The sequence below is a fragment of the Echeneis naucrates genome, chromosome 3 (assembly GCF_900963305.1).
Source record: "Echeneis naucrates chromosome 3, fEcheNa1.1, whole genome shotgun sequence".
Taxonomy (NCBI): domain Eukaryota; kingdom Metazoa; phylum Chordata; class Actinopteri; order Carangiformes; family Echeneidae; genus Echeneis; species Echeneis naucrates.
The window spans coordinates 17,172,655-17,191,322 of NC_042513.1; the positions used below are offsets into that span (position 1 = coordinate 17,172,655).

An 18,668-nucleotide genomic window follows, 5' to 3' on the forward strand; every position below is an offset into this window, starting at 1 on the left:
GCTACAGCGTTTTCAAGGACATCCGAAACAGCGGAATAATGTTGCCACCATTTGTTGATGGGAGTATAATTATTTCCAAAAATATTTGGAGATCCACCTCACCCCCCCCAGACACACAAACACACACGCACACACACACACACACACATACGCACACAACCAAAACCCTCCCATCACTGCCCATGGGATGAAAAAAAAATGGAGGGAGCATTCAAATGGCCGAATTAATGTTTCCACACGATAAGCAAGCTTAATATAATGCTGACAATCACAGCACACTCACCCTGCCAACTAGAATTGGATCTGGTCCAGTAAATTCCTCCAGCACAAACATTTGATTCCAAACCCATCCTCTCTTGGCGCGGCTCAGTAATCTTTGTCCTTCGCCAAGACCGCTCGCCACTGCTGTGGACCCACCAGTATGTGTACTTTTGGACTGGCCTATGATAGGAGACATAGACACGCAGGGAACACAAGTAATCCACACCAGCAACAAGGACATCCACAGATCCATGAGCATCTCCTCGGACCGCTTTGGCATCCTGTCCTTGTGTGTTTTTGATTGTTTGTTTGTTTGTTTAACGACACTCTTCTCTCGCTTTGTCTTGTCTCCCCCTACTTTCTTTAGATCAACAGCTCCTCAGATAAAGAAAGGGTACTTGTGTCCTCTTTGAACGACAAAGCTTGCATTCATGGTGTGTTAAAGGTCACTTGCATGGTATGCCTCCATAGCAGTCGGAGAGGGGCTGAGGTGCTCCGCACAGCATCCATTTGGCATTATTCCGAGGGGAAGACCTGCAAGGAAGCAATTACAGTTTGTTAGATGTCTTGTGAGGAGTTGTCAGCGTGTTGGGGAGAAAGAGAGGTAGGAATAAGAAAATAAACAGGCAAATAAACATTTAAAAAAAAAAAAATCGGACAAGATGGGCAAAATGACAGAAGGAGAGAAAATTTTCTTTTCAGGGAGCCAAAGAGAAAGAAAAAAGGGATTTATTATATAAAAAAAACTGGAAGGAAATTCTCATTCTAGGACAAGATGTCACTTCATCATCACAAATGATCTGTCTGCGGCAGCCACGAGTCTTTATTTTAATCTTGTTTTTGTGTCATCCTGCTATGATTACACAACAAAACGAGTATCTGTATTCTGAGGTTATGGAGCCCCATCACATCAGATTGTGTTGTTTTAATGTGTTGTTCTGGGGATTATCCTTGAAAGATTGAGAGCAATTACATGTTTCTTGTGATTAATGTTTTGCCGATACATTTCGGGTGAAATGCCCCGTGATGCTGCAATCAAATTCCTCCGTGCATGAAATGCGTGCAGAAGTGTCAGTATTAAAGAAAGAGGCTGGTTGCAGGTGAGCGCCACAATTTCAACAGCGCTGCAGCTCACTGATATTACAGTGGTCCTGGTGCGATCATTGTGAAGGTATTTAGAGGCATGTTTAAGTCAGTTAATCAGAAGTGCAGTATTACATTGGAGCTGCTGTATTCTGATAAGCATGTACGAAAACTTTTTCCTTGATCAAACTAAATAACCAAATTAATTACAACAGAGTTACACTGCTGTGACATAGGAACAAAAAAAAATGCAACCAGATGCAAATTTTGCCCTTCAATCAAAAGCAGCTTGAGCTCTTACATCCATCTCACCAGCTTAGTGGTTTCAGAGAACCACACACTGATGTTGTATTGTTCGCCAGAATGCAAAACCAGAGGCCAAAAAAGCGCAGACACAAAGGGCTCGCTGTGAGTTGTCCTCAGCTAAACTGATGTAGGTGGGCATGCTATCAGCCCACTGAATGGCTGGCTTTCAGCACAGTGTCACTGTTAGTTTTGATAACTTTTACTACACGCAGTATGTCACCGTGGTCATAGGCGCTGTGGAGTAATACACGGCTCCAGCAGTGCAATTCCAAGGACAATAAGCTGTAATGTACTCCACCTGAAGGCAACTGCAACACCGTAAAGTGTGGAGGGATTCGAGTTACCGTGGCATTCACCAACTACCGGCACCAACCCGAGTTTATTAACCAGGTTAATAAATTCTAATATACATGTCATAAAACAGAAAAATTATGGTCCACATAGGATATAACGTGAAAATGGGAGGTTTGTTTTTCTCTTCTCTTTCTCTGTTTTTTTTAGTCCATTATCAAGTCACCAAGGCGCGTGACTAAGCAAGTGGTTTCAGCACCACGGGGGTTGGACAGCTCCGGTCCAGACTACTCTGCGGAGGAACGGAGCGCCGGCAGCGGAGGAGCTGTCCAAGGTAGGAGAACCAAGCCGGGCAGCGATTCCCTCCTCAGTTTCTACGATGAGCCGATCTGAAAAGGAAAAACCGCCAACCAATCCACGAAGTTTAAGGGTCTTCACTTGCCTTTTTTTTCTTTTCTACACCTCTGCAACAGTCCGCAGCACATACCCAAAATTGCCCCCTCTCCCTCTCTCTTAAGTTTTTTACCCATTTGAAGAGACCAGTGTTTCCCGTCGGTCCATCTCGGTGCGTCATATATGGGACCGGTGCGCGCAAGCAGCGCAGTTTACCAGAGATTAAAAACATATGTGAACATCACATGTGCGCGACGGAGCCAAGTCAAATGTGAATAAAGAAGGAAGCCTAAGTTGCAGACCTTTCTGTAGACTTGCTCGTGTCATCTCGCTCGTGAAAATCCGCCGGGGGGGAAAAATGTACTTAAGCTCCGCGATGGATTGAAGGGAAGTCCTATTAAATCCACAAAACACCAGCGTACAACAGTGATACCTGTTAGGTTTATATGTGATGGTGACGGGATTTACTTACTACTGAGACTTGCATCCTTCTGTGCTGCTGCATCATTTCATCGTTGAAATATAGATTTTTTTTCCTCCAACCCCCCCACCTCCTTGAAAATACGCAAAAAAAAAAAAAAAAAAAAGAAAGAAAAAAAAGTCCAATGCGTTTCGTTCGAGTTGGCTGCTGGGGGACGGAGCCAAAAAAAAAAAATGCGGACAGTCGAGGGGCTAGAAATCCTCCGTGCAGTTTGTCAAGGCAGACTGACAGTGTTGTTGGGGTTTGTTAGTTGAGAGCTCCGACGGGCTCGCTGGCCGACTGGAAAAGTGAGGAGGAGATGGAGGAGAGATGCACGGCGGCTAAGAGAGCCTCCCCTCCGCGGCGTTCATTGGGTTGATGAGGAGCCGGGTCAACAGGCGCGCAAATGAACGCGCGCCGCTCCGCACGGGCAAGGACGCGTAAAAAAAAAAGAAAAAAAATAATGATAAAAAAAAGGTTATCGGTCTCACATTGCCGCCACTGCAGATATCAAAAACGTGCGCACAAGGTGAGGTCCTCTCTTCCACAGCCCCCCCCCAGCCCCCTCTTCCTCCCAACGCTGCTCTAACGCAGCGACGCTTTCAGTTCGTCCTCACTTCTCTCCCTTATTAGTGGAATGAAAGAGGCCAGGCGATCGGTGAAACGAAGCCGAGGCTGCTCATTTACACTGTCACTTGATAGGGTTAAGCAATGAACAGATGGACGCACGTGCACTGTGGCCCCCGCTGGCACAATGGAGAGTCAAAGAACTATATTCCGTCTCGTGCAGCCCCCCCCCCCCAGTTTCCTCCTCCTCTCCTGACTGTTCTGAACTTTGGTTGATTTGTATTCTTGACACATGCATTTACACGAGAGGAAATTATGTGCATAAAAACAACACTAAAGCCCGGGCTATTAAAATACAAGGAGCAGGGAAAGTGTTGCACAGGTTTTATTAAGACAGTCAGTGAAAAGGTCATGCTCATCATGGCATAGCTGAATGCGAGTGCTTGTGTGTGAGTGCAGTAGTGTGTGAGAGTGACAGCAGAGAAGAAGTGGAGAGGGGGGGGGTGGGGGGTTGCCCATCTTGCTGTCCATGGAGAGAGCCCTCTAGTGTTTGTGAGGCTACTTGGCAGCAGCCAGGCAGGCCTTTGGGAGGGTGGGGGGGGTAGGCCTTTATGAGTGCATCAGGAGAGGATGGTCAGTGCACTGTCTGACACACAACACTCTCCCTCAGCTGTGAGAAGCAGTTCAGGAAGATCATTTGAGCATTTAAACACAGCCTCAGCGTTATTCTCCGCCGCTCCGCCAGCGATGTTACACTCCCACCGGCTCGACCTCGTGATGGGAGTGCACGCGGCGGTGGTAACAAGTGTCAGTCAATGAGTGAAAGAGTTTGTCTGGGAGCATGGCATGTTATTGTTCCTCACCACCTCAATGTTACAGAAGCATTCCTCTTAGGCTTCGCCTGCAGGAGGCCTTCTGACCCAAGTGCCAGAGATCCCAATTAGCAAAGACATCAAGTCGACCATTATTTATTTCTCTACCATTTAATTTTCCTCCCACTCACATGCTTTAATATTGCTACTGCGTTTCAGTGGGGAATTCTCCAATCATCATTTTTAAAAACTTCTGCTGCATTATACATTAGCCTGTAAATGTTGAGCTGTGTTTCTCTCACTTGGTATGAATTAAGATTTCATTGACGGACATTCAGAGCACTTCAAGTATGTGTGAATAGAGTTTAGTGTATAAAAAAAAAAGGCCCACTCAGGGAGGGAGGTGGTTGGCGTTAATTTAAAATCACTTTACATTATGCTAAATAAACAACCAGAGAGCAGATGACAGTAACTGAAGCTGTTGGCATGGTTTAATTACATTTTTAGAGGCAGTCTAATCTTCTGCTTGATCCGTCTGACAGATACGCACAAACACAACAGAAAACGTGTCAAACTTCAAAGCGCAAGCCTTGAATTATGCTTAATAGAAGAATATATAATGTTATAAGAATGTGTTGGGATCGCTGTTTTTCTCAGCACCCGCTCGAAAAAGTTCAGATGAAGGCCTTGCTGACATCAGGACCATCTGAAATGATCAAATCCTTCCCAATCTCAGTCTGTGAGTTATGTGTAAATGAGAACGCTCCAGCTTTAAATTACTGATAATTCCACTGACATGGTCCCCGCTGGTGCTCAAAATATCAGATGGCTTTGAAATAGGCAAAGTAAGTGAAGGGGAAATAGTCTTTAGAACCCAAGCATCCTCAATCGATCATTAGTTACTGCTTTGTCAGAGGTATTAATCACAGAGCTGTTGCGGCATGCGCCGCAGACTTCCACATCTGAGGTGCCACACAAAAAGTCACCACCACAGGGACTGTAACTATGCGGAGAGTTTTTTTGCTTGATTTAAAATTTCCCGTATGCGACGGGTGTAGGTTTGGTCACCCCACTGGGAGGGACAGAACAACCCTGCTGAAAGAGGGCTTTTTAATGATGTCAAGCAAATGGTTTTTCAACATTAAACATTTGGATTTTCATTAAAATAAAAACTGTGTACAATAATAAATCAAGGACTGCAAGAAGGTACATTTTGGCTATTTGTTAACAGGAAAGATAGAAGAACAATATCTTTGCATCAGATATTTTTATGACACTTATGTTCAGTTCCCCTTTCTCCCTTTAAGCGCGCTCCAAGTTAACCTTCTCTAACAGTTGAGTGTAGCTCATCTTCATCGATATGAACACACTGGTGACATTATACGTAGCAGGTTTTCACTACAGGCCAACATGGCTTCTGGCTGTAACTTTTTCTGGTTTGTGAAAGAAAAAGTTTCTTAAGTCTCTGTCAGTGGGTTTATATCCACAGCATCTCGACAATCTGTTGGTATGGACAACATAAAGTTGTGTGTTCTGTGCAGTGAGGACAGGGTGAAATGCTACATTTTCACCAGTGCTTGAGGTCTGGACTGACAGCGCTGATGACTTACTGTTGTCAGCACACTGATCCAGGCTCACCTCCTTTGTTTCTAGAAGTAAATGCAGCATTCATACATCTTGTGTGCCTCAAGATATTCTTCACGCTTTGAGCAAATCAAATGCTAGTATGCATAAATCAGTCGTCTTGGAGACGTAGCTGCCTGGAGAACACATAGAAATGATGCAAATGACCTCACTCAAAAGACAATGTGGACAATTTCGGTCAGCTATTAGTGTGGGCATGTCCCTACTGCCCATATAGCAACCTACAACCTTGCTTGTTTGTCATTGGTTGCCATCAAAGGCACAAGTTAGGTCATAATTGTTGATATTCACATCAGTATATTCTCAAATTAGCAAGAATATGAGCTATTAAAGCAGGTGTAGAGACTCTAAAAGACACATAACCTTCCACCCTGCCAGTGGCTCACAATTTCACCAAGTTTCTGACGTATCACTCATCCTGATGAGCAGTCTACCTTGAAAGAGCCTCCAGCCTGAGGCTTTGAAAGCCAACCATAAATTATGTTTTTAGTTTTGATGCGCCTTCCTTAGTGTATTTTGCTTGTCCTTCATTGCTGTCATTGGTTTGTACACACCGATGCTGCTGTGTGACGTGACTGCTAGCCTCATCTTGACAGTTACAATTTGCTCATGACTGGCCACGCTCATCCACAATACAACCTGAAAGATATTTAGCTGTCTGAAAAGATGCATTCGATGTGAAAAATGACAGCATGTTTACATTTTCCTGACAACTGACCTCATGTGGATGTGCAAGTAATGACTCTTTCCGAGAACCCACAGATCATTTTGGACTCCCTGCTGAGAAACAAAAGTCAGATATTATATTAAGATATATTTCCCAGCAAGCCCTCTTCTGATCTTTCCAACAGCTCAACTAAATCATCGGATGCCACTATAATGCACCATGCTTGTGCAGAAGCAAAAAAAAGTGGTAATAGCTACAATTACTTCAAAAGTTATGTTGCACGTTTACTAACTGTGCATTATCTCATCATGTCTACATCAGAGAAATGCGTCGACTGGCTTCAAATTCACAATGGATTGAAAATCCTTCTAATTATTTAGAAGTGCCATATATTTCCATCATTATAGTCCCATACAGTGCTCATTTGTATTTTGTATTTTTTTTTACTCTTAAGTATTTGTATTTTGTTTAAAAAAAATGTGAAATTATTTATTGCTGTATGCCACAAGTTTTTTCATTGTCTATTAATTTACTTTTACATTGCAAATTAATTGGTTTCTCGGGATTGACGAAAAAAGAGGAACCAAGGAGGATTAATTATTTCCATGTTAAAAATCACACCTTACAAAATGTAACTGTAGATGATCTTCACACAGGAGAGGCTGAACATAAAGTAATCATGGAATTTTATCTCAAGAAATGCACTAAAAGATTAATTGTTTTCAGATTTGTTGATTACAAATTCAACGATTAGTGCAAATCAACCTAGTGATCAACCGGTTGGTGCAGCTCAAACATAAAGTGTTGGAATTTACGTGACCTCTCAATCACCTACCAGCCATCAACACTTGTTTCTTCAAACCACCTCCTGTCGCTATCAGAATATTTTTAACTGCTTTAATTTAATCAGTCCTTAAGCCATAGCGATGGCATACGAGAAAAAGAGTTATGGGTTGTTTTGGAAGAAAAAAGACTTCCAAACAATGGAGGTGTTGTCACTGTTCACATACAGAATGAAACTGTGTAATATATCTATCCCATCTGGTGCCATTTCATTGCTGGAAAAAAATAAAAATAAAAATAAAAATAAATCTCACTCTGCAGCTTTAAAGGAAGTGGGACAGTTGGGACTACTGTTCCCTCAATTTCCCTTGTGATCCAGAGATTGAAACTCATGTAATTTCCCCTCCAGTCACAAACGTGTCTCACTAATGTTTGGGCTACTGCTGCGGTCATTAGGGCAAAAGAGAGGTTACAGTCACGATATCCATGAGGTATGATGGAGTCTAGGTGTTAAGGGGGTGTGTGAGGTGTGAAGAGCGGTGTGTCCAAAATGATTGTCCTACTCTTCCTACTCCTCCCCTCTTATCACCTCATTCCCTTGTCTTGATCAATAAAACACTAAAATTGCATATTGGTAAAAGTGCTCTACTCAATATGCCTGCGACTTATAGACATGAAAGCCTTGGATTGACTCAGTTTTTAATTGTCAGGTGCTGTCCTCTCCAGTTGACAGTATAACAGCAACAGCACAATTGACAACCTGGGTAGGTTCTTTCAATTTGGCTCCTTCAAATCCACCAGGGCTTAATTTTTATTTTTTATTAATTTATAAATTTTTTGGAGCTGGTATGAATTGTTTAAAATGTCAAAATATACAAATCACTTCTTCCCTCTTTTGAATCATAAAACGCAGCATAAAACAAAACTTAATTTGAGTTGAGTGTGAGGAAAAAACATTTTTTAAACACTTCCTGTTGAGACATTATGCAAAGTGCGCAAGCGATCCCCCACACTTTTGTGGCAAATTGAATTTTGGGTGATGTCTGTGTTTGAGCAGGCCAAGATGTAACTACAGCATGTGGCACATTAGCATTCCTAAAAGTCACACTTTAATTGGTTGCAGATTAAAGTTAATTGATTTAGCTGATAGTTTTAAAGCTCCTGAAGATAATTAAGTGCAGTCTTGAGAATTCTGATATGTTGACATTTTGAGAATGAACACCCTGTAACGTGTGGGTACAACATAACATTAACTAACATCTTAATCATGCAAATTGAAAAACACAGCAGATTTAATTATCACCGGTCGAATCATTGGTCCTCATTAATTACATTTGGCTTATTTATTTACATTCACATATCTATTCCACTTACTTTCCAATTATGCAGGACAGTCCTCTGACCCCTGCTGATATAACAAACAGAAATTCCATTCGTGCTTCATTAGGAGATGCATGTAATAAGATGGTGAGGGAATGAAGGAACAAATGAGTATCCAAGGTTGAAGAGCTGCAACAGCAAGAATCCCGAGCAACAGATTAGACTTTCACGCACGCAGATGGAGGGTGCTGGAGCATATATATATATATATATATATATATATATGCTCCAGCACCCTCCATGACCCGGAAACAGATAAGTGGTAGAAGATGAATGAATGAAGGTTAGCAGAGCAGCATAGCTCTGTACTCCGGTTTCCTTCCATCGACCAAAGAAATGCATTTTTAGGTTGATTGGTGGTGGTAAATATCCCGTCAGTGTGAGTGTGACTGAGTGATCGTCTTTGTCTCTGTATGTTGGCCAGTACAGTGAACTCGTCATGTTCAAGGAACCGGTTTGTGATGATCTGAGTTTTCGGACATGGTGTCATATCCTGCTGGAAGTAGCCCTCAGAGAATGGTACACTGATTGTAAAGCAATGGAAATGATCAGCAGCAATAATAACATCGGCAGAGGTGTTTAAACCATGCTCAACTGGTACTCAGGGGTCCAAACTGTGCAGAGAAACTATCCCCGACAGCATCATTCCACCACCATCAGCCTGATATGCCGGTATAAGGCGGGGTGGCTCCAGACTTTCATGCTGTTTACTCCAAATTTTCATGCATCAGTTCATGTCCTTAGCTGACGGTCGGACACCTGGTGTGGTCCTCTGCTGGTGTCAATAAAGCATTTTGGCCCTTTAAACCATAGAGAGTTATGTTTAAATCGCAGTAGATCAGCAGTTCCTGAAATATTCCAGCCTGTCTGGTACATCAAATGTCTCATTCAAAGCCACTGAAACCTACTTTTTTCTCATTCCGATACTCAGTTCACGCTTCAGCAGATAATTTTGACCATGTCTACGTGCCAAAATCCATTGAATAGCTGGAATGTAATATTAATGCAATATAATAAAGAACCCCAAACTGTCTGGAAAAAATACTGAGAAAAACATTGATCTTAGGATGAAATGGTGAATCAGCAGATGTTTATTTAGAGCATGTGAAATGTTAATTAACCAAACAATTTAATGAAGTATATTCTCTATTATTTTCTCGTTTAAATTATATGTGGACTTCATTGTTGCATGGAATTAGCCAAAGGATGTCACATTACTGTGGAGCTAAAACAGTCAATGCAAAGAACATAATAAAAAAAAAAAAAAAATGGCAAGATTCAGGATGGACAATTTGCTGCTGCTGGTCAACAGTCAAATTTGAAAAATCCTTGCACAAACCATGCTGACTATAGAATGACAGACCAGCATAGGTAGAAATTACACAATTTAAAAAAAAAAATTTAAATCACCCAAAAACAACAAAAATTGAGCTGCAAAACAAAAGATAGTGTGTGGCAACGACCAACAGAGATAGGGTGTAGCACATGGCAGTGGCATTCAGTGGTGATATGTTTTGTTGCTACATTTAGACACAGTATATTGTTGACCTGAGATTGGAAATGAAGGAAAAGTCACCCACAATTCAATCTTCTGTGTCAAGAACATCTGGGCAAAAAAAAACAAACAAAAAAAAAAAAAACATTCTGCAGTTGCTCACATGTGCAGCAGTGACAGTTTCAGTCTTCGAGCAAGAACCTGGCTCAGTGTTAGAAAGTCATATGGATGGGGTGAAATGCCCTTTTTTTTTTTTTTTTTTTAATTACTGTACATATGTTTATACACATGTTATAGATATACATGTTGGGATGGGACAAGTTAAAAAAAAAAACTATGAAATCATTGTAAAGTGTTCACTTGAAACATTCAGAGGACTGTTAGGGAACCAAGGAAGTTAAATACCATAATCATCATTTCAACTGTGCTTCCAAATATCTTTTTCTCTTCATCAGACCACAGCCCAATATTCTGAGGTTACTGCAAAGTCAGAATGACACAGAAAAAGTAACTCAAGTTCTGAAGCAGATATCAAGCCAGCAACTGTAAATTGTAATTGACAAGATCATTTGGATACACTGATTAGATTATAGGTGAATGTGTTCCCGTAAACTGAATTGATCTTTTAAAGCTGGTCTTTATGGAAAATCACTCTCAAGAGACAGATCAAAATTTTGGATGAAGGGTGTCTCACCATTTCCTTCAGCTGACAGTTGTAGCACTCTATGAGTAAGACGTGATAGTATGAGCGAATGAGATAAAAAAGAAATTTTACATTAATCCGTGTGGGGGGAAATCTGAACTGTGAGGCCCTAACCTGATTTTTGAAGGCCTCATTCGTTAAAATCCTGAAGCGATAGCCAGGAAGTGGCATTTGTCACCTGAGGTCATAAAGATGACTAGAGGACAGGAAGGCTCATCTGACGCCCCCCAGAGAAATGATGGACAAAGGACTACCAACACCCTTTGACCTCCCCAGATGTTACATGTATAAAACTAAACTCAAGTCACAGGGTAATTGTCAGACTTCTCTAAACCACCTGGAACAAAGAACTCTGTCCCTACTCAGCTGACTAGTTAGATACGACTCTGACTTGTTACTTGCTTGTAGCTGTTTTATGTTTATGATGTTTAAGTGTTCTGCTTTGTCTCATTTTTGTCCATATTAAATCTTTTAATTTTGACCGAATTGAGTATGTTCATTCTCTCAGCTGATATATATATAGAAAATTGCCACCAATCTGGTCTAATGTGAGAAGGAAGATATGGATGACGACAAGTGCTATATGATTAGATGAAGACAGACATCAATGGACATTGATGGTTGTAATGAATAGACATAATGCTGCAGTAATGACACTTTACCTTTAATAACCAAGTGGTGAGCCAAGACTAGCTAGGTTAACAAGGATGAGCAATGAGCACATTTGTCGTCAGACCACCAACAGAGGAAAGGGTCTCATGAATTATTGTGCAGATAAGCATAATACATCCTGATGTATTGCACTTATTACCAACAATAAGGTAATACCTACACTTTATACACTGAATTATTATGACATCACTCAATCACTGTGCAAAGGGTTCTTTGGTCTTAATAAAGGTCCTGTTTTGTGAATATTTGTGAGCAATTAAGCCAAAAGAGTCTCTGTGTGATATTTTAACAGTCTATTCTTGGTAAAAGCACAGAAAATATGCAAACTGGTCCATTCTGCCATATAATTTTTGACACAGTCAAAATGAAACATTTATGAAAGGTGTTTTGTACTTTTGGAGAAGTGTTTGCAAATGAGGCTGTGCCAATGAAAGACAAAAGAATAAATGCAAAAAAAACAAACAAAAAAACCAAAGGGCAACATGGTTGTCTCTCAATCCTCTTCCAAACAAACCAAGGGCCCTATAACTGCATCAAAGCAAAAATATGAACAGACTGTAAATGTAAAGTGCCTGTATTGTCTGAAAGAGGTTGGCCAAAGAGATATATGTAAAGAGAAGCATTAAAGTATTACTTTACAGAAATGCTCAAGTCTCCAAATGGATGAGCAGGTTTTTGTAATTGCTGGATGTGTAAAGTTGTAATTAATAAGTTGGCAACTGGCAGGGTGGTTAAACTTTCTATGTTGTGCTGCAACTTGTCTTTGCTGCTGTCAAGTGGCAAAAAAAAAAAAAAAAAAAACAGTTATTGCAAGATTAATTATAGGTTCATTGTATAACATTCAGAACAGGCTTTATATTATTGGCAGTGGGTCCCATTACTTGCGATGCTGTCAGCATCCAGTTTTTCCAGACATCAGCCAAAACAGCAAAATATGACTAAAGCAACATGTTCATTAAGTTTGATTATAAACTATGCTTGAGACTACAATCTATATTTGACTCACTAGTGCTGTTGAAACAATAAAACTAAACATGGAGACAGGTATAGTTATGTTTTTGTTTTATAGTAATTATGAAGCATACCATTATCTGCCAGCTAGTACATTAAATGCTAGTCATATTGAACTTTCACTATATTTGAATGATAAATAATTGTTAGCTAGCCAATAGGTTTTGTCATTTGCTGTTTGTCTATCTTTCACAGAAAGTTAAGAAATAAATAACAATGTACCGAATGCGTCAGGATGTGGTTGCTGATATCAGGCACTGTATAAATACATAAAAAACAATTAATACTAATTAATACTAATTGTTTATAATTGTCCCTTATAAATGACAAATGATTTACTATGATACTGATTTATTTCCAGCTTAAACTGAGTCAATTCTAAGAAAGCTGTATGTTGGGTCTTCCAGTAATAGCTAACTTAATTTTGGTTGTTTAAAAATTAATGGACTGAATTGGACTTGGACATTGATTAAAAAAAAAAAAAACTGAACGTGTTAGTGAATCTGAAAGGTCAGAGACAATGTGTGAGTTAATACACTATATAATCTTAGTGAAGATGCTATGATTTATGTATACATACATCTCAGAGTATATTTCACCCGACAATTGAAAACGGGTTAAAAGTGGCTTGCATTGTGGCAACAATGGGATTACCTAAATATTATTTTCTTTTACTAAAACCAAATTCTCAGAGGGATTTTTTTGTTTTTAATTAATAATTGCTGTATGGGGTTGATGCTCTGAGATTATTTGAAGTCATTAGAAAACACCCCCTTTCGTTAAATCTTAGGAGAAAAAGAAGACATCCTGGAGGGATTTCACAGCTCTACCCAACGTGTTTTGTTCAGGAAATTTAATTGTGGCATCCACAGACCTGTTCCTATGAGTAATACAAAATAATGATTCTGTTCTAACACAAAATTAAAAATATGTATATTTTTTTTCTCCAGACTGGAATAATCCTAATGGAGAAATATTAAAGCCAATGCCCCAAGTCCTGATGTTCTCAGTGCCTTATTTCATAGTTTGATGATAAATTGCCTTTTGTCTTGACTACTCAATCAAATTCCCTCTGTATTTGGTTTTCCATATCTTCTAGCTTTCACAGTCCAAATCGCTTCTCCCTTGCTACATGCAGAAGGTTTCCTTTGTTCTCTATTAAATTAACCAAAACAGACAGCCAGTTGTGTGTCTGTTTGATGACAAGCGCTGGGAAATACTGTGAAATACTGTATCATGACAAATTAGCAGACGATGCAATTTACAACAGCCTTTAGATCATGTCTTACAAATAAGCTTAAAAACAAGAAGTAAAAGAACAACAAAGGGACACACATATCAAAGACAACGCGGCTAGAGTAGCAAAAGGAAAGAAAGGTACTTTAGGACATGAGTGCATGGAGAGGGTTTGAGAGGAATGGAAAGCACCAGGACAAACAAATCTAGGCTATTGATTTATTGGGAGGTATAGTCTTAGAGACGGGCGCAAGATTGATCAAATGGAAGGTTATCCTTACTCACAGCGGCAAGCTGTTTGCCAATATCCATCACTGGAAACTCAAAATGGGTCAAAGGATCCTTGACATTCCTCACCACTGCAGAGGCAGTAACCGACCATGTTAGCAGGTTCTCTGTTTGGTGAGAGATTCTGTTCAATTCAAAGCCGACTCAGAGGCTGTACAACCAAAACCAAGGTCACTGTTGGGCTGTTTTGGTTTGGTTTTGGGTTTCTGTTTTTTTGGGGGGTTTTTTTGTTTGTTTTTTCTTTTTTGTTTTATTTTCAGATTTTAATCAATTATTTTCTTGCCTTAAAATACATTTTAATATTTTATATATGTCAAAGCCCATACATACTGTATCTCGATGCACTTTCCCTTTTGTACCTGATAGTGATAGGAAAACAAAAGTTATCAATTTAGTAAGTACCAATGAGGGAGAGCATATTTGCATATTCTGCATCTGATTGTGAAATAGAAAACCCTAAATGAACAATAATGCCTAGTCTACAAAGCTGTCCTACACCGTCTTGTCTTTCCATCAACGATGTAACCACTGAAGACTAGTCCTTGACTATTTATGTTGGTATTGATCACCATTTAATTTCTTTCGTTTTGCTTATTTACAGGTTTTTATCCATCATCATGGAGTCCAGTTTTATTATATCAGTGTGGACTTGGGTGAGTCATGCACATTACTGCAAATTCACCAGTTGCTTTATTGCTGCTACAGGCCTTTATCCTACAGAGGGACAGTCAGAAAACTGAGTCTGCAACATCAATTTAAACTTGAGACAATGGTGGTTGAGGGGATTGAATGCTAATTTATATTCAGGGCTGGCAAAGTCCAGTATAACGTTGACAAAGGGACCAAAGTTTACCAAAGACACTCTATGCATTTATTGCTGTAGACTCCTCATTCAAACATTATCAGGAGCATCAAGCTGAACATTGTAGTCATAAAGATTTTTTATTGGGAAACTAGCTGTAGTTTGGAGTTTTAAATCCCCCTTGTTAAAAGACAAATTCAAGTTTGCATTTTAAATTTCAAGATTTTGATTTCAAATATGTTTAGACATTGTTTGGTATAAGCTTTGCTTGTGTCCATCTTGAAAGAAACTCTATTTTTCACAAGTTCCAAATGTTTTTGACGACATTTTTGAGCCAATACACATGAGCAACAATCATAACAGGTCAGGTCATAATATCTTTTACTCTAGCATGATAGGTTTCTACACAACAATACCGCTTCCAAAGCAATTGGGGTTTTTTTTTTTTATGAAGCATTATTAGTGATTAAATTTCTTGTCCAGCAAGTAGCAAAACATGTAATGTAAAATCCACTCACACACAGGGAATTTAGAGTCAAAAATGAATTATTAGACTAGCAGGAGGAAACTAACGCAGGCACGGGGAGGACAGGTAAACTCCACACAGAAAGACTCCAGGCATGGGAACCAAACGGACGACCTTCTGGTTGTGGTGAAACAGCGCTAACCACTGTGCCGCAATGCTGCCTTGTGATGGAGTCATCAAGTAGATTTCCCTCTTGTGTCTCTGAGTGAGAAGGTGCCACATGCTATTGCAGCTGCAGTAAAACTCCATGCCTCAGGTGCCAGTAAACAGTGTCTCGATGGCATTGGGATAGAAGCACTAAAGTGAGGAAAGTCCAAGAATTCTGTTTGCTGCCAAGGAGAGAAGAAAGATGTACCGCACTGGACTTGAGCGCTTTGTCATTCCTCAGCATACTGGTCCAGATGGAAAACCAGACAATCTAATCTAACCCTAACCAAAATGCCTATGTCCATGATAACACTAACATTTATACAGGATCATTTGTTCGCTTTTTCTTTGTTTCAATTCGTCTATGTTGAGTTTTTAAATATAACGCCACATTCCAACAGTGACCTGATGAAACTCCTTGTGCTGAGGTTACTGCAAAGACTGGTACAGCTGTACCATAGCTATCCTTCATCATTACAATTTTGTTTATAATATCTGTGACTGTTTCACCAGCATGCATGCAAACATGCAGTTTAACTGTAGCTCATAATTTTCCCACTTCTAATCATTAATGTCACGAACACAAAAATCAGATCAACTCTGCGTTTTACTCACTCACACTCACAGATGCACCAATTATAACCTGTCAGGCAAATACATGAACTGACAACTTTATTTTAAGTCATTATGAATGAATATAACTGTAGCGAAAGTATTATTTGGAGAAACGAAGAATACAACTAGATCTGTCTGGTTCTCAGAGCAGGGAAAATTGACAGAGAAATAAGAAGAAACCGTGGACCAAGTTTCAGGAACTAATTTCATGAAAACTTCACAATATTCATAAACATGTATTTTTATGATCCACAGTGACACATCACAATCTGCTGGTAATGAAAGACCACTTTAAAATTGTATGTTTTCAATCAGAGAAGAACAATTTCTGCTCTGTTTGACTGTAGCGAAGGTCTACCAATGCTGTCAGTCCATATTGTTTGAAAACAGTAAACACTACGTCATTAGCATTCAAATGTATGACAACAGAAGCACAGCAGACACTGAAACACACGGTCTGAGAGACATACAAGCAAAGGGAAATGGAAATAAGTATTACAAAGTCATTTTGATATTCAGAATTTTTTGCCTCTTCTCTTTTAATTGAAGTTTCTAGGTAAGAGAAAATTAGAGATCCTTACAATGCATTATATTTCCATATTGCCACATAATTTTGGCCAAAATCATTTGTATTTCTTTCAAGATTTCTGTCCCAGTATTGTTTGTTGCAACAGATGGACAATCTGTGTAAATGTGTAATCTGTAAATAAAAAAATCACCTTCCACAGATGCAAAAAAATACATTTGTAAACTAACAAAAATATCTTGCAAAAATGAAATAGATCTGCAAATATACAAACAATTATAAAACTGATATTATTTGTGTATGTAGTAAATTCTGAATTAAATAATTAAGTTATTCCACTTAGTGGATGCTGACTTGCTGACTGCTTGCCGAAAGTAAAACTGAGCGTCTGCTTCAATGGGATGGCTCTACTTGTGTTTCCGTGTGTACCTGCAACACACACCTACGACCAGATATGACTACAGAATGATTCACCGCGGCCGCAGGGCCCATCGCTGAACTGCAGAGGTTCTTTTCCATGTATGCAGTTTTTTTTCCCACAACTCTGTACGCTCCTCTATAACAGCGGTGCCAAATATCTGACTCCGGAAAGTTTTTCTTTCAAATATCTTGGTGTTTTTTTGTTTATTTTAATGGCTCCTTTTTTCTGCATTAAGGCTCAAAGTTCTATGTGGGGCTTCATTATCTTCAGACTTGCATTTTTGCCAAGTTCGTTGCCAAGTTCGTAGCAGAAAGATAACTTCAGCACCATCACTGTGGATGTGCATCTGCCACACACGAAACGCCCGACCTCACTGAGCATTAGTGGGTGCAGGGCCTCTCTTTCAGCTGAAACTAGAATGAAAGTTCCTTTCCCATACAGAGCTGTATAGGTTTGCAGTTGAACAGTCAGCCTTGCTAACAAAGCACTACACACTGGATTTCAGTATCTTACCATGAAACTACTTTCCCGTTAAATAGATAAGTGTCAGATTTTCAGAGGCATTGTCTTGGTTTCTGGGTTTGAATGTGCCCTATATGCGTCCTGAGAAGAAAGTCTATGAGAGACTAAAGCGCACCCTGTAGTCTGGGCCAGCTACAGACTGTGTCATATGGAGGAGTTTTTCGGCTGGAGGCAAAGACAGATTCTGATAAAAGCAGGTGGAAATGTAATGCCTTTCATATACATGAACCTAGACCCCAACTAGAGACAGTAGTAAACACCAGTGATGTCTCCCTGAGCAGTCAGTCTCAATGTCACCACATATGGAAGGGAAAGAAAAAAGTATTTTATTTAATAGAAATGCAATTCACAAATGTCTTTAGTATTTCAAGATGAATAAAAAGCAACTTAAATCAAAATTGGTAGTAGTGGTACTGGAAGTCCAGTAGTCCATAAGAGGCCTTCTCAACAACTCATTGAGACATAAACTCACATTAGATTCATTCATTCAACTTCTATCACTTTACTAGTCTGACAAACAGTTGAGCTGAGTTGAAGCCAGGTATTTAACCTCTGTGGGAGTCTTCACACAGCTCCTGGTGAACAAAAACTCATTAGTGGAGTTTCACTGACCATTGATAGTCATGCGAGGCCTCCAGTAAACGGCTGTCAGAGGTTAAATACCTGGGTTCAACTTCACTGTTTGTCAGACTAGTGAGGACTAGTCTGACCGATGCATTCCAAGCTGATGAAGCCCCTGGGATAAGGAGGCGAAACATCTTTAACAGTCCTCAGTCCTCAGTCCAGTTGCATTCAATTCAATTGTTGGCTATGACCTGGATGAACGAGAATATGCACACATGTCCACACAGAAAGGCCCCTAGGCCCTGGGGCCAAACCTGTAACCTTATTGTGGGGCAACACCACTAACCACTATGCCGCCATGCTGCCGACACATTAGAAAATTATCTTGAATAAAATTTGAAAAAGAAAAGAAAAACAGAATGTAAAGCAGTGATAAAAATAAAAGTAAAACAAAAGGGTTGTTCTAAAACCGAAGAAATCTTATGGCCTGTAA

At 39.8% G+C, this 18,668-nt stretch overlaps 1 protein-coding gene across 1 annotated transcript in view; it reads right to left on the reverse strand.

Moving 5' to 3' along the window:
* cdh8 (cadherin 8) overlaps positions 1 to 541 on the reverse strand; it is an 87,841-nt gene extending 87,300 nt beyond the window's left edge. Inside the window, exon 1 of the mRNA XM_029497716.1 lies at positions 284 to 541. Coding sequence (XP_029353576.1) covers positions 284 to 541 — 258 coding nt within the window. The remainder of the gene's footprint in view (positions 1 to 283) is intronic.
* Positions 542 to 18,668: the final 18,127 nt, after the last annotated feature.